This window comes from Mastigoproctus giganteus, chromosome 8 (genome assembly GCF_048544385.1).
Source record: "Mastigoproctus giganteus isolate SK-2022 chromosome 8, ASM4854438v1, whole genome shotgun sequence".
Lineage (NCBI taxonomy): Eukaryota > Metazoa > Arthropoda > Arachnida > Uropygi > Thelyphonidae > Mastigoproctus > Mastigoproctus giganteus.
This window is the reverse complement of record NC_143582.1, coordinates 78,567,152-78,584,798: the sequence shown is the minus strand read 5'-3', so window position 1 is coordinate 78,584,798 and position 17,647 is coordinate 78,567,152. Positions and strand designations below refer to the sequence as shown.

Below are 17,647 nucleotides of genomic sequence, written 5' to 3'. Positions count from 1 at the left end.
ACTTTTTTTTGAACTGCCCACTTCACCAGATGAAAGGTTGTTTCAACAACCAGTTCATCTCCGGTTGCAAGCAAAGTTTGCAGCATCTATCCAGTTACAGGATAGAGGCTGCAACAGATAGATAATGAATAGACATGATAGATGCTCCTTTTTAAATTTAAATTTTTGTACCCATTCATGTGTAGTACAAGAAAGAGTAAGGATGCCATTAGTATTTAGGTTACTTAATCTACTTAAAGCTTACAGGTGTCTAGTTTCTAGGCACTGCAATTTTTAGAACTGAAAACTTTCTTCATAATAATACCCATTTCTGTCCCTGACTAATCATTTTGCTCTTCTTCACATCCATTCCAACAGATCCATATACTTCCCAAAATGGGGATTCCATACTTGAAAACTTAAAAAGGCAGAATTCCTGTATATTACCGAGATCCCCCATACACACTGATGAGCCAAAACATTATGACCACCTACCTAATGTGATGTTGGTTCTCCATGTGCAGCCAACACAGCCAGCTCATACCCAGTGAGGCATGGACATTAGAACATTTCTAAATGTGTCTTGTGGTATCTGGTACCAACACATAACCAGCAGATCCTTTAACTCCTGTAAAGTCCGTGGTTGAGACGCCGCAGATCAGAGTTCACTGTTCCAACACAAACCACATATGCTTGATGGGATTGATGTCTGGGGAATTTGTAGGGCAGGGCAATACCTGGAAGTCTTCTTCATGTTCCGCGAACCAGTCTTAAACAATCCGGACGGTGTGGCATGGTGCATTATCCTGCTGAAAGACAGCACCGCCAAAGGGGAAGACTGTTGCCATGAAAGGGTGTACCTGGTCAGCAATGCTGTTTAGGTAGGTGGTAGACATCAGAGTGCCCAGCACATGGATGACTGGACCCAGGGTATCCCAGCAGAACATCGCCCAAAGCATGACACCGCCATCACCAGCCTGTTTTCATCCCATGATGCATCCAGGTACCATCACTTCCCCAGGTAAATGATGCACATGTACACGGCTGTCCACATGGTGCAACAGGAAACGTGATTCAGACGAACCAGACGGCCTTCTTCCAACCACTCAAGGTCCAGTTTCGATGCTCACGTGCCCATTGTAGGTGCTGTCACCAGTGAACCATGGTTAGCATGGGCAATCGGAGCAGCCTGCGGCTATCCAACCCCATTTTCAGCAGGGTTCGATGTACTGTGTTGTGACACATTACTCCCATCACCAGCATTCCAATTATTGGTGAGTTGCACCACAGTCACCCTTCTGTTGCCACATACCATTCGGGAGAGCCTTCGCTCACCTTCAGCATCGATGAGCCATGGTCATCCAACACCTTGCCAGCTGTTCATGGGTTCCCCCTCCTCGGACCACTGTAAGTAGGTACTAACCATGGCTGATGGTGAGCATCCCACCAGTGGTGCTGTTTTGGATATGCTCTGACCCAGTCGGCTGGCCATTACAATTTGGCCTTTGTCAAACGTGCTTAAGTCTGCTGCCTTTCCCATCTGAAGAACAAGAGTAACATTGATTAACGGAACTCAGTATCAAACATTTTAACAAAAACAGCAACCCTGTCTATCCCACGGAAAAAAACGAGGAAGCAGACAGTTCCCTGGTGGTGCCCCGAACTGACTATACTCAGAAGTAGGGTACACCAGGCACGGAGACATTTTCAAAGAGCCAGAACATCTTGGTCACAAAATGAGGTGGATGCACTGAGAGATTCTTATAAAACTCACAGGAATCAGTATACAGCCCTCATAAGAGATAAGAAAAAGGAATGCTGGAAGCACTTGGTGGGAACTACTGGAAACAATAACCCTTGGGGAGTTGTCTACAGAATAGTGACCAACAAGCTGCCAAGAGGAGATGTCTTAGAAACTGCTGTCAAACCAGATGGAACCCCAACCCTGTGTTGGGTGGATTCTGTAAATAACATCCTAGACAGTATCATTCAGACAAACTGGAAATCATTCCCCCACCCAGCTCGACATTATAAAAGAAAACACTGAATATGACAATGCCAATATTGAACCTCTGTTCACTATACAAGACTTAGAAATAGCACTATCTAAAACCAAAAACAATAAATGCCCAGGTTTTGACCTCTTAGAGGTTCAGATTATCAAAAAATTAGCAGAAATAGCACCAGATAAATTAATAGCACTATATAATAACTGTACGACAGAAGGTATATTCCCAAAAATATGGAAACAAGCTGTGTTAAGGTTAATCCTGAAAAACCCTGAAAAACTCCCTACTGATCCCAAATCATATAGACCAATAGCCCTACTCCCTGTACTAGGGAAAATATACGAAAGATTAATATACAGCAGATTAGCTCAATATTACACAGAAGCAGGCTTGCATTCCAACAATCAGTATGGTTTTAAGCAGGGCAATTCTACGGAGGATGCCATGCACCACCTACTGACAACAGTTAAAAACACAGAGGAGAAATATATGCTGGCAATCTCCATTGACTTTGCTGGGGCATTTGACTCACTGTGGTGGCCTAGTGTCCTTAGGAGACTTCGTCAGGCAAATGCCCCACAAAACCTCTATAAGGTAATAAACAGCTACCTTACAGACAGAAGTGTCTCAGTACGCACAAGGTTCCAGGAATTGACACGCCCTGTGAATAAAGGCTGCCCGCAGGGATCAATCCTTGGCCCTTTCTTTTGGAACATTGTTCTGGATGAATTTCTGGCCTTGGATCTGGGCCCCGTGGAAAGCCTGGCCTTTGCAGATGACATGATTTTCCTTGTAAAAGGCAACTCACGAGTGGTTGTAGAGCAAAGATCAAATGCCGCTCTCTTGCAGCTGCAGGAGTGGGCACAAATGCACATGCTCAAAATATCGCCTGAAAAAACCAAACAAATACTTCTAAAAGGTAATTTGGACATGAGAAGACGTCCACAAATCAAAATTAACACAATCACTATAAAAATGGTAACAGAACTAAAATATCTTGGAGTGGTCTTTGATTCAAAATTAACTTTTTACCCCCATTTGATCTACTTGGCGAAGAAAGTGCGAAATTATGCAGGTATGATTGCCAGGATCAGTCGAGCAGACTGGGGACTCAAAAGAAAGACCTTGGCAATCATATACCATGCAATGTTCCTGCCTGTTATCACCTATGGAGCCGGTGCGTGGTTCATCCGCTCGGCCATAGTAAGAAATAGGAATAAATTAGAATCGATACAAAGGACAATACTACTCACTATTACCAGAGCATGTCGCACAGTAAGCACACCTGCACTACAGTTGCTGGCCGGAACTCTCCCACTTTACCTGGAAGTAGCCAAAAGAGGCTTATATTATAGATTTAAAAAGGGCATACCCACAGAATTTCTGGGGATAGCCCTTGATACAACCAATACCTTCAATGATGAAAGAAAAAGAATAGCCACAAAGCTCCACGAGCTATGGCAAACAAAGTGGGAGCAGGAAACCAGAGGTCTGGTCACCAAACGGTTTCTGCCACTGGTGTCAATGGTTAGCCCAAAGCCACCTATGTGGTATGCCCCTGGACTTTTTACAACATTTATATTGACAGGGCACGGCTCCCTAAAGGCAAAACTAACCTCCTTAGGCCTGACCGATGACCCAAACTGCACCTGTGGCGAAAGTGAAGACTGGGCACACATTCTCTATGAATGTATAATATATGACATCCCCAGAACAGAGCGAATAGCACAGATTGGTCCCCTTCCCAGGGGAGAAGAACATCTCTTCATCATAGAAGAGCAAAATTATAAAGCTTTTACATCTTTCACACAGAAAGTTTTCGAAATGCGCAGAGCAATTTCAGCCCCCCAGCAATTAAACAATAATCAATAGTAAAATTGCCCAAGTTTCCCACCACGCCCAGATGATGACTTAAAAACTGTTAGGATAGCAGTATTCTGCACCCTGACAGAAACCTGAGATAACAAAACTCCCCATGACTACCATGCCATGTGTAGGAACCTGGGGCCCCAAACCAATGTAGGGGAGGGGGATGGGAATGCATGCAGAGAAAGTGAATGGGAGTGAGCAGAAGAGCAAATGTAATTGGCCGAAAGAATACAAAGTTAAAAATAACTTACATTACTTTATATATACTGTACCAACAAACATTTACAAACCACATAAACACTATCACTGCATTCTCCCCTGGCCTGCAAAAAAAAAAAAAAAAACCTTGCAGCTAGGCCTGCACCACAACTGAAGAATAACAGTAAGTTGCGGCCCAGAGAGTGCAGTGCAGAAAGAAAGAGTCGAATAAATGAGATGAGAACTAGAAGAATGAATAAAAGTGCAAGCGTGAGAGAAAAGAACACAAATGCTAAGTTAAGTACACACTAACCCTGGTTTTAATTAGTATTTAAATTTACGCTACCCATCATTGCATCCCCTCCTGGTGTGTGAGAAAAAGATGAATGAGTTGAGTGAAAAAAAAAAAAAAAATTATAAAATAAGAAAAAAGTATAAAAAAAAAAAAAAATTATAAAATAAGAAAAAAGTATAAAAAAAAAAAAAAAAAAAATTATAAAATAAGAAAAAAGTATAAAAAAAAAAAAAAAAAAAATTATAAAATAAGAAAAAAGTATAAAAAAAAAAAAAAAAAAAAATTATAAAATAAGAAAAAAGTATAAAAAAAAAAAAAAAAAAAAGAATGCAAGTAGAGTGAGAATGCACATTCCGAATGAAGTAAATGTGTGCGTCTCCCCCCCTTCACCTGGTAGGTTCCCCACTGCCAGCTAACATATCCCACCCCCAGAGCGGGATGGGCAGCTGGACCTTCATACCGGATTCGACACTCCTTGGACAAGACACCGACGAAGACCTTCTGCGGCTTTGCTGCCAACACGCCATTGGCGATCCGAACTGGGTACTCTAACCTGGTTCCCTTTAAAACCCCATCCCCAGGCAGGGAATGGAAGAGACGGACCTCTGTCTCCTCTCCTCCCTGCCTACCCCCCATATTTCGCCTGGTGGGGCTCATCTCCACTGACCTCTTTGGGGATGCCTACTCTATCCGTCCCTATTCTTCTATCTGTTTCCTCCCCAGTCTTCAATCTCCCCCCCCCCCTCTCTCACTAAATTGACCGAGTACACCCCTTAACAATGCCGCCAAATTATAACCAACGTCTAAATTCTACCGGTTTTGTGCAAATCTCTAAGATATCTAACACTATCAGCTTTTATCTAGCGTTACATGTCTAAATTTAATAACATCAAAATTTTGCCCGACCTATTTGGCCTTTAACACATCTCTTTAGTGTTCAACCCTAACCAGCGATTTCCTAACAGCAATCCCATTAAGCATTAATGTCAAATGCATAAACTTTTATTTTATTTTATTATATTTATTTTTTATTTTTTAAATTTTTTTTATTTATTTATTTTTTTAAATAGGCCCTAGCCACTGAAATCCCAGGAAACTAGGTGGCAGGACCTGCCAGAGCAAATTGTTGTGATACTGGATACACCCGGCTAGCCTCCACGTGGCAGGGTATGGGCAACGTCGGGCCCCACTAGGGGCCTGGCGGCCAATAAGCCGGATAAACAATGGGCACAACATATCACACTGCACAGACACGACCCACACACTTTCAAGTCTCTGGCTTGACAGTGTACTGTCCTCGATACAGTGAAACACACGCGGAGATGGGAGAAATCCCAGGTGCCGTCTGACACGAACATACCTTATACCTTATCTCAGTATCAGGTGTTTTTTATAATGTGTCCTTACCCATTCACGCGTCGTAGTTCACCTGCAGTTACTTCGATTTGCATAATGACTCGCTAGTCATAATGTTTTGGCTCATTGATGTAATACCTGTATATTATTGATCTGTCTTAGCAGCATTCTGTATTGCTCAGAGAACTTTGTGTTAGACAGTATAATTATCCTTAAGTTCTCTCCCCCAATTCTCCAGTACCTTGACCATGGTACTACCCAATCCAATTAGTATATTATTCTGGGATTACTGTTGCCATATTCAGTACCTTGCATTTATCAATGTTAAATCTCAAATGCCACTTCTCAGCACATCTTCAAGATTTTTCTAGATCTCATTGCAGTAGAATTTGATTTCAAAGTATACTTTGAAACAACCCTACTAAACTTTGTGTCATATCACCTGCAAACTGATGCATTAAGCTTGACATGACTTCATAAGTATTGTTAATATATATTGGAAAGAGTAAGGCATTACAGCAATGAATCCTGAGCGAGAGACTCCATTAATAATATTCACTCAAGAGGAGTAGCAATCATTTATAACCACCTTTTGCCACCATTCAACAATTTCTAACCCATAGCTATAACTTTCCTCCACTGATACAGTTTCTACAGGAGTCTTTCATTTGGAACAGTGTCAAAAACTTCAACCATATAGAGCAATCCTCTCAAGCTGATCCTGCATTACTTCTTTAAACACTGGCTCCATTATTTTCTATGAAATGGAAGTCAAATTAACAGGTCTGTAAAATCCCTTCACCCTTTGATGAATGTAAAGACACTTGCACACCTCCAATTTGTAGGAAACCTCCTCTGAATCCAAGAATGCTCTCATAATTATGGCCAAAGGTTTGCTTACATTTTTGCTACTTTTTTTTAATATAACTGGGTAGATTTCATCAGCACCAGGCCCCTTATTGACTTTCAGCTTCAACAATTTCTCTTCCGCTTTCTTTTCAGTTATCACAAAATCATTTCTACCAGTTATAACTTAGTATACTTCTGGTATCCCCATCACTAAATATTCCACGCACAAACGTAGATGCAAAATATTTATTCAGTTTATGAGCAACCTAAACAGGACCATCAATAGTTATGCGATTCATATCTGGTGGGCCGTGAGTCATCCATTTCATCCTAATTAACATAAGCAAAGAATTGTTCACAATTTTTCTTTGCATTCTTTGCCAAAGGCTTCTCATAATCTGCTTTAGCTTGCTTAACCCATATGCAACATCTTGCATTTGTCAATGTTAAAATTCAATTCCCGCTTCTCCCTAATTTTTCTATATCTGTTTTTTCTTAAATAAATTTTTCTAAATGCTTATTGCCTAATTTTTCTAGATCTTGTTGTGGCTGCATACCCTAGTTACTGTGATTGCCAACCTTTTCATCATTTCCAAACTTAGACCTTCAATAAGCCTTCAATATTATTAATAAATATTGAAAACAACTGGCCTTGCACTGAGCCCTGAGATAATCCACTAATAGCATTAGTCTAAGAACATCAATGCCTATTGATAACCACTCTATCTTCTCCCACTCAATCATCCCTTTATCCATAGCAGTAACTTCCTCTCATGCTACACCGTTCTGATTTGCATTGCAGTCATTCATGTGGAACAGTATCAAATACGTTTCTGGAATATAAGTATTCAATGTCAAAATTATTTTCTGCACTCAGTTCCTTTGTTACTGCATCTTAGTGTACAATTAGATTAGTCAGACGAGATCACTCCATGTTGTGGCAATTCATGCTGTGATTGCAGTATAGCTGTAATTCTGACTAGATGTGTCCTGCATTCCTTCTTTGATCAGTCATTCCATTATTTTTCCTGGTACAGAAGTCAGATATGGTCTTTAAGATATGCTTATCTCTTTTGCTGCCTCCATTAATATAATTGGACAGATCATTTCCACCCCTAGATGCCTTATTTGCACTTAGCTGCAACAATTTCCATTCCTCTTTCCCCTCAGTTATCAGAAAATCTTTTAGCTCCCTGTTAGAATTTGATATACTTCTGGAATTCCTATCCCTGAAATCTTCCTCATGTTTTGTTGTAGATGTATTGTCTGTTCCATTTGTCAGCAACCTGAGCAAGATAATCAATAGTTAAACCATTCATATCTAGTGGACATTTTGTTAACCCCAATTTAGTGAACTTTTTTGTATTCCCCTCTCCGAATGTGTGTTTATATTGGTTGACACACTTTTAAAACCACTGTGGTACTGGTTTCTCATCTTACAGGTATATATATATATATATATATATATATCAATTTATATTGCAGCATTTTGCCATCGACAGCATTTTTTAAATCCCTCTGGAGAACATGATCAAACATGTGATATATCTGAATCTTCAGTAAAATGAGGCACTGAATTTAGTTAATAATATTTCTAAATTATCAATCTTTCTGATATATTAATTTGAAAATATTTTTAACTTACATAAGGAGCTGAACACATGCTGATCATCTGATGAACTTCTTTGGCAATCATTCTGAGCTTCTCAAAATTTACCTGTACAAAAAGAGGAATTCCTAATTTTTATACAAGCTTTCTTTTAACTAATTTTAATTAATCTGAGTTGGAATCTTAATTTTTTTTTTAACAGAGTTTTGATTATAAATAACTACATTTTGTATGTTTAAAATACTGAATTTTTATAAGTGTGACCACATCATTAACAGTCAAATTATGGCCAAGATATTTTTTAATTACTTACCAGATCTTCTACTATAGTGTCATTTCCCAAATGAATAAAAGTAAGATCTTTTTTGACAACTGGATAAAAAGGTATCTGAAAAATAAATACAATCCATAACAGAAGTCCAGCCTAGTACTAACCAAATATCTTATTATTATTTAAATAAAAGAAAATATATTGAAGTGGTAGAAGTTAAAGCATCTTAACAAAAAAATAAGAAAATGATACTTGCAGAATACTAAGAAAAAAATGTTATCTTACAACTTGAACCATAATAAATAGATATTATCATGGTTGAAGAATCTCTCTCTCTCTCTCTCTCTCTGTCTGTCTCTCTCTCTCTCTCTCTGTCTCTCTCTCCGTATATCTTTTTTCAAAAAGCACTGGTATATTTAAAACAAGAAGATCAAAAATATGGCATTCTTCAATAATAAATGTAACATCAATACTACCTGCTTTGATCACAAGATTACTGAATGTTACAAATAACATCCTCTAAACAACTGCACTTGTTCCAGAGAAGTGGTTATTTTGACGACCATATTATGTATCATTAAAATAATGATACATAATATGTATCATTAAAATAACTGCTGTTCTGAAACAAATCTGAGACTTTTTCAAAACCATGAAGTAGTTTCAAAAAGATTCAACTTTTTTGAAACTACTCCATGATTAAACTCAGGACTGACTAGTAGTCTCCTGGGCTCAGATATATTGTTAGTTTTATTATACTACCTTTTGTTATACATATGTTGTAACCATATAAGAAAATGTATTTTGTGTTCAATGCCCCCCCCCCCTCCACAGTCCTGATTAAACTTTACCAACCGTGACCCAATTTCTCTCTGGTAGCTCGTCTGTAGTTTGCTACTTTTTTCTGAACCACCTTTATGGATTAGTTGTTGTTATTTGGTTTTTAGGAGCATTAGCAACTAAGGCCATATTGCTCCAGGGATATGCGGTGGTCATTCCCTGACCTTTCTGCATCCTCCGTATTTGGTGGTTATGGGCTCGAACCCCGGCGTAATCAAGAGGCGTGTGCTATGCACTGCTGCTCTTGCCCACCTGGCTATGGAGGTGCCTATGGATTAGTGATATGCTAGGACTAACAATCCAAGAGTTCATAATTACCAGAGTCCAACAAAGTCCTCAATTAATTTTCATGGCATAATACACTCCCTTGCTGCTTCTTTCAAAATAACTGAGCAATGCCATATATGCCATGGACCTTAATGTTCTTAGGTTAACAGTGTTAATCTAAGAACATTCTAAGCTTGACATCTAGTACACCCACAATTCATCGACCATGACCTGTATAGAGTGCTGTTGAAGTAGCAAACTATATACCAATACAAAATTTTCATCAAATTAAAATATATTAGCAATACCCCTTGGAAAATTTTGCAATTGGTAGCAGAGTTTTTCTCTAGCTGTCCTAAAGAAACGTAGTCCATGTTTGGTCATAAGCAGGTAAGCCAGTATGCATCGAATCCTTTCTTATTTCTGTAAAATAAAAACTATTCTTTCTTTTAAGGTAGGCAGCACTAGTAGAAAAAAATTGTCCAGTTCTGTAAAATAAAACTATTTGGAATTTTTACATTTTCCCACACCTAGGAAGAAATATCTTCAGTTTTAGACCAAATCAGTTGGGCCTATCGTATGCAATGGCTACAGCTAGCTGTACTCGTTGCGAAAATTTCGACCTTTTCTCTAGCTGTCTTAAAGAAATGTAGTACCCATGTAGTATCAATATATACATGTAAATGTATTCAGGAGCAGTATCTGGTACACCTACTGCTTATCTGGTATCTAGTACACCTACAATTCATCGACCATGACCTGTATAGAGTACTGCTGAAGTAGTAAAGATATACCAATTCAAAATTTTCATCAAATTAAAATATATTACCCAGATTAAAAACAAATAGTATTTAGAGTAAAAATATAAATACCCCGTATAAAAACAGGAGGGGAAACCATAATAATAATAAGATGACAGAGTAACCAACCATGAATGTAATCAACAATAATTTCTAGGTGGGTAGCCACTGTGAAGTTCTAGTTGGCAAAGATAATATATGCTTATTTTTGTCAATGAAACTTTAACTACTCTGCATGTCTGTTTTGGATTTCAGTGCTTTTCCCAAAATCCATATTAAAAAATCTTTATTTCAGCACAATAATATGACCCCTCCAGGGGCAACAGTCAGAGGTTTTACATTGAGTACATGCATATTTTGACTGAAAACAGTATTCTTATTTTTTAAAATATGTAGTATACAGCAGGCTATAGGCCTGTATCAGGTTAGTTATCAGGTAATTCTGCAATTCAATTGCAATTCTGCAATTGAGGTTCCAGTTTCTATAAATAATTCATTACTATACAGTACTGAAAGATCGGAATTAAAAGGTTCAACAGAAAAGAAACAAGTAGATGGATTTTTATTTATTTGATATGGAAGATTCTGGCAATAAAAAATGTTGAACTGCTGCCTGACAAAAGACATTCTGATTTACTAACCCACTATTTCTCTGCACATTTGTTCGTTATACTAATCAGTCATTAGGCCTATAACACACACACCACACTGACTCAACATTGCATTGTCCACCAATGTCAATTGGATGCACTTCCTTAAATTTTGTTTCTTAACTAATCCTGTCCTGTCTATCCTTTCTGCACACATTGTACTCCCCAAATTCCAATTCTGCACTGCTTATATCTGTGTGACACCACATCTCTGATATCCCAACAATATCCACCTCTTATGTTTGACCAGCACTTCAAACTCATCAAATTTATTAACTATACTTCTAGCATTGGTGTACATGTAAGTATAAATGCACCTGTTCCTACTCTTAGTTACCCTAACACAGCCCATGTATTTACTTGTTCCATGATGACTACCAGCACTCCTGGAAATTCCCAGCACCTTGCTTTCCAGGCTGCTGCTCATTCTAATAGAAGCAGTGCAAGAATTACTTTCACCTCTGCCTGCAGCCACTGTTAAACTTTTAGTCTATGAATCTCCCCAAAGTTAGCAGTCTGAAAACTGCTAACTTTGGGGAGATTGTGTAAGAATATTTGCTAACAAATATTCTTACACTCTTACTATTTAAGTATACCCCATCTCTATAGAAGTAGTCTCTCCTGTTAACAAGCACAGACCACGCTGAAAAAAATTCTACCCCATGAGCCTTGCACAATTTCTCCAGAGCAGAATTGATTGACAAAGCTCTCATCATATACTCCCTCCTATCGTGTCTGGCAGGACTGCAGACACTTTCAAATTTAACCCAACTCACAACTTTTTTTTTTTTTTTAACACTGACCTCTATTTGTTGACCTGTACTGTACACTGTACTTACACATAAAATGGGGGGGGAGATCAACTGAGATTGGGAATCTATATCTACCCTCTCTTTGAATCCCTTGCTGTGGTGTCACTTGGGTCAATGAAATCTTGTTTTGTCTATGAAATTGACAAGGGCTTCATTCCAGCTATTACCACTAGATTACACAGCTCTGCCTCATATGGTTCCTTTTTATTTAATTTGAAAGGCTATCACTATGAGAGAATTCATTTTATTGTATATCTAAACATGACCAAGATCTTGGTCATTTTAAGTCCCAAGCCTGTGCAGACGATTTGATCCTTCCTGTGCCTGCCAGATCAAGGGCCCAGCTTGAAATTTCTGCTAATCGAGGGCTCCGGCTCTTCCAGGAGTGGGCTACCCAGCACAACCTGACAATCTCGGCTGAGAAAACCTCCAGAGAAATCCTCCTGAAAGGGCACCTAAGCTCAACAAGACTACTGCAGATTAAGATCAATGCCACAACTATCAAGTACTGTAGCCAGCTTAAGCACCTTGGTGTAATTCTGGATTCAAAACTGTCCTTCCTCCCACGCCTACAGTATATCCAAAAGAAGATAAAGAATTACACAGAATTGGTGGAGAGGGTCACCCACTGGGACTGGGGTCTAAACCAACGTAGCCAGCCCTGTTTTACAAAGCAGTATTTATTCCAGCCATCTCATATGCTGCAGGAGTTTGGTATTACTGGGCAACCATTGTCACAAATCAGAAGAAATTATTAACCATTCAAAGAGCAATACTACTTATCAGAGCCTGCTGCACTGTGAGCACTCCTGCTCTCCAAATCCTTGTTGCAGTCCTCCCCCCCCCCCCCTCTAGACCATGAAATTTTTAGATGTGGCATGTTATATCATCTGTCCAAAGGAATCCCCACTACCACCACCACCATATAATGTATGACTGTCCTGACTATGAAGACTTGAGGTCTATTTTTATCACAAAGATTACTAATTTGCCAAAGAACCAGGAACATATACTAATTCATACCCATGACAACTATAAATATTTTACCACTTTTGAACAGGACATCTTCAACAGACGTAGAACATTAAGGAGCCTATTAAACCACCAAAACCAATAACTTGAGACAGATTCTTGGCACTCCTTCCCAGTAGCATCAACTGCCAACCTCATCGAAGCTCAACTGAACTGAGATTCACTTCTTGCATCCAAGTTCCATCAATCAGGCTGTGATATTACCTGATTTTAACTTTGAAATCACAGGACCTGACTATCCCTTCACAGGAAAGAAGACATGGATTGACACACCTAAAACCAGTATCTAGGTTGATAATCAGCAATTTTAATTATGAAATTAATTGATTTGGATTTCGGAAACATCAACATCTGGGCAAGTCACTTCAAAGGAAATCCTCAAGTCATCATGACAGACCATTGACTTCTTGGTCTACACTGGGTTCTCTTACCCAGTGTACTTTTACTCCTAATCCACACTCACCTGATGGATTCATTTCCATTGTTTCTTTGAGAATGCTTCTATCTACGTCCCCAAAACCTCTATTAGTATTAACTAACCAAAGCTATAATGAAAATCCATACCGAATAAGATAACAATCAATAACTCTTGCTTGTCACACGACTTCTAAATCGTCAGGCAGCTAGATCGCTACAATGCTACAACACATATAACCAACGATCACAGACAGGACTATGTCCCAGGAAAGACAGTGCACTAAACCCGCTCTACTTTATAAAATTTTCTTTACAGAATTAATGAAAATATGAGTGTATTTAAACTTTACATATGCTAGCTTGTGCTTGTAGGTAGAGCATATGCCTACAGCATACAATTTTGGACTTCAGCATCCCGAGCGATTTCCCCCTTGTTCAGAGGGCACTGTCCATAGACTGACTTCCCAATGCAAAATGCTGATACGGAAATTAATACATGCTTGTTATCTCTGTCATTAATTTGCCAAATTGTATACAGTAATTCAAAATTTTCCTATGCACGTTGCAGGAACACCTTGCACAACAAAGAAGGTCCCCCTTTGTTCTGCTGTCTCTGCCATGTGCTTAAAACTCGATTAAATCTGGCTGTAAGCAACCTTAACCAATATTAAATGTCCATAGTTATAATTATAGATACACCAATAATGTACTTAGCAATAAGAGTGAGCATTTTATCATCCTTTTCACTTAGTATAAATGCTACGTTAGCACAACATGATAGTAACTCGCGTCGGGCCAGCGATCTCGACTGACTTTTGACCGATTTTCGGGGTCTTTGGTTCTCAGCTCTGGTAGATCGGAAACTTGCATGTAGCACACCATATTATAGAGAAAGGCTCCTCTATTAAGGAAGGGTTTATCCTATTTGCACCAACAGCTTATGACCAAACCGAAACCACTGAAAATGACTGAATTCCGGCCACATGGGTCTGCCATTAAAAGTGCCACTGTTCTAGAATTGGAGAGTGTGGCCATGAGAACTTTTCAGCCACCATGTCCGAACTTCATTTATTAACCGGGATTGGTCCCTTCCCCCGTGTGCTACTATAGGGTAGGACCATGCTCTACTAACCCTGAGACATTCTGTGAACTGTATAGTGAACAAAAATGTGCCTTCAAGATTCCCCCCTCCCATAGACATTGCATAGGTGGACTTCAGCTCCCCTACTATTGCTCCTACATTGAAATAATTGTGATTTCAGTGATCAGTGTCCCTGAAAATTGCAGGGAGAAGAAAACCCTGCTGCTCTAGGGCCCTTTTAACCTGGGCTCTTTCCCCCACGTGTGACCAGTGGGGATAGCCCAAATCTTCAGCACAGCATCCTGTCGTCCCAAATTATCGCAGCTGCTTGCGGCGACCATCAAATCTCATCATTTTCACTGCTCTACAAGGATAAATCAAACAAGTCCTGATATCCAGAATCTCATTCTTCTGAACTTTATGAAAATGCCTTCAGAACACTCAAATTACTCACATGGAAAACGCCTCTGGAACTGTTCAGACTGTAGACATAACAGGCGATACGGAAAAGTCTGCTCCAGCTTCAAAAAAAGCAAGCAAGAAGTCAGTAATCCCAAAATCTGATAGAGAAACTGGATCGCAATCTGTATCCAAGGAACAAACCGAACAAAGGAGCCAGCAGTGCAACTGCATGGAGCAGGAGAATTCTCTGGACCCCGCACTGCCGGTGGGCCCTGTCCTGCAACAGGTGCTCATCCTTAGGATGGCATTAGAGACCTTGTTCAAAGAGCAAATGAACAGGGTTATAACAAACCTCCGCACTGAAATCATCTCCTTATGGAGCAAATTGGAAACTATCCTCCTCTCTATATAATTGGAATATGACAAAACAATTGCCAAGTTGGAGGCCTACTTGGAGGGAAGGGCAAATCAAATGCCACAGCGTGCCCCTTTCTATGCACAAATGCTGAGAACCACACCTTACCAGACGCAGACAGCAGGCTCTAGTGCACAAACGGCAAACACTCCTAAAGCAACCATATCTGGTCATTCTACACCCGGTGACACCGGACGAAACACAATCCAGTGAAGAGCTCAAGACATAAGTAATCGAAAACTTAAGCAATGACTTCATAATAACAACAAAGATAAAAGTGATCAGGAAGACCAGGAACACTGGCAATACTAATAGAGACAGAGACAAATGAAGAAGCAGATAAGATCATCAATAACCCAAAAATCCCAGAACTAGGCCTTACCACAACATTGCCCAAGCAGAAAGGATCATCCATAACAATATATGACTTTGATGATGACCTGACACCAAACCAGTTGGCAGACAAGATCTACCAGAGCAATATCTCTAACTCTGTCGCCCTAATGCTAGATTCACCAACTGGATAGTGGAACTTACCCCTGCAGCCTGGCAGGCCCTAAAAGGACAGACAAGGATCTTTTAAACTGGAGCAGCGCCACCGCTTCCACGAGCACATTGCTGTGCCAAATGCTTCCGTTGCTGCAGATACGACCACACTGCGCATTTTTGCACACAACATGCAGCCACTGCTCTGAAAAGGATTATTATTACAACAACTGCCCAAATAAAAGCACACAACCAGTTTGTACAAACTGTAAAGGCCTAAAAATGGACTCTGTGCACTCCATAAGAGACAGCAAATGCCCAGTGTACCTTAAGGCTAAGAGTTTATACCAGGCAAGACTCGATTATGTGGACATGCCTTAAGGAGTACAACACCACAGAGGTTAAGTTCATACAAATAAATGCAGAGGGCCAGGACAGTGCCAATAATGCTCACTGTGATGGAGTGCAACTGAAACTACACGACAACCAGGAATGACAAATGAACATGCCTAACAAATTACGATGGTATAAACCTCCAGAACTGGACAGCACGAACCCAGACTTCACACTAACACACCTATACTGACAAGCTACAGACACTGCACCATTGTATCAAAACAACAACCTGCAAGGATGATATGTGCAGACACAGCCCCTCGCTGGCGAACCTGTGAACTAGCACGACAAGTGCAAGGGAAACAGACAAACCTGATCAGGTAGAAATACCAGCTAATGGGATGAACTGAGCAAGGGACTGGACCATAACTGGAACCAGGAAATACCACCAAAACTGGCCTTAGATCAGCAATCCTGAAAATGACCGGCACCCTCTGTGAAAAAGGCACAAAAAATAAGGAAAATACACATTCTCTCCCCCCCACTCCTGAAGGAACCTGGTCACTGCACTTGATAGGGATTCGGGAATTGACACTTCTACTACCTGGACAGGACTTGACCAACAGTGACAAATCACCAGACTTGACATTTATCAACACAGAACTTCACTGGCTCTGACTGAACTGGACGGGACCTGGTCTCGTGAGTGATATTGCAAATTGGAACACCAATACGAATGAAGAAGAACTGCAGCTTGCTGCTGGCCATCTTGGCTCTCAAACCATGCTCCCTTGCAAGGTCCTATCTTTTCCCCTCTCCCCTGGCAAGGAGGAGGACTGTCTTTTCCATCCCTTCCCCGCCACTCCTCTCATAACTAGTATACATCCCACATAAGTTGCAAAATTTAATAACGACTAGATTTGGTTGTGTTCACACTAACCTCATTTTGCTTTTCTACTCAATTTTCTTAACCCCCACCCAGCAAGAATTTTTTTTTTTTTTTTAGGTCCTAGCCACTGAAATCTCAAGACCTGCCAGAGTAAATATCTAAATACTGGTGTACCTGGTCTGTTGTTGTTGTTTGGTTTTTAGGAGCATTAGCAACTAAAGCCATATTGCTCCGGGGATATGTGGTGGTCACGGGCTCGAACCCCGGTCTAATCAAGAAGCATGTGCTACGCACTGCCCACCTGGCTAGGGAGGCACCTACCTGGTCTGCCTGGACAAGGCATAGTGTGGGCAGCATTGGGTCCCCGCAGGGTTTGGTTTGGTTTTGTTTTTAATGGTGCATTGGCAGCTAAGGCCATAATGCGCCAAGGGTCTCAGCAGGGGTCTAGTGGCTAAATGGCCAGAAGAACAACTATATACAACACTATGCTTACAAAATCTGTACACTTTTACATCCCTGGCCTTCCCAGTGAACTGGTACACCCACAATGAAAGCAACACCGACATGGGGGGGGAACCCGTGGTGTTGTTAGACATTAATACACTATACAATGTAACAAGAAAACAAGGAAGTGACCACAAACCCTAGATGGGCCTCTGTCCCAAGAATATCAACATGTCTGGATCCTGAATACGTGCCAATGTAAAAGAAGAACAACAATGGATGGAACTGTGTCCCATGAAACAATCCACCAAACTGTCACCATAATTAGAAGAAACAAGGAA

General features: G+C 40.2%; 1 protein-coding gene across 2 annotated transcripts in view; it reads right to left on the bottom strand.

The window, feature by feature from the left end:
• Window positions 1-17,647, bottom strand: part of LOC150081655 (rap guanine nucleotide exchange factor 2-like) — a 900,618-nt gene that overhangs the window by 110,965 nt on the left and 772,006 nt on the right. For both annotated transcript variants that reach the window (XM_090380578.1, XM_090380579.1), the window contains exons 20-21: window positions 8,478-8,552; window positions 8,201-8,272 (exon numbers count right to left, since the gene is read on the bottom strand). In XM_090380578.1, coding sequence (XP_090236704.1) covers window positions 8,201-8,272; window positions 8,478-8,552 — 147 coding nt within the window. The remainder of the gene's footprint in view (window positions 1-8,200; window positions 8,273-8,477; window positions 8,553-17,647) is intronic.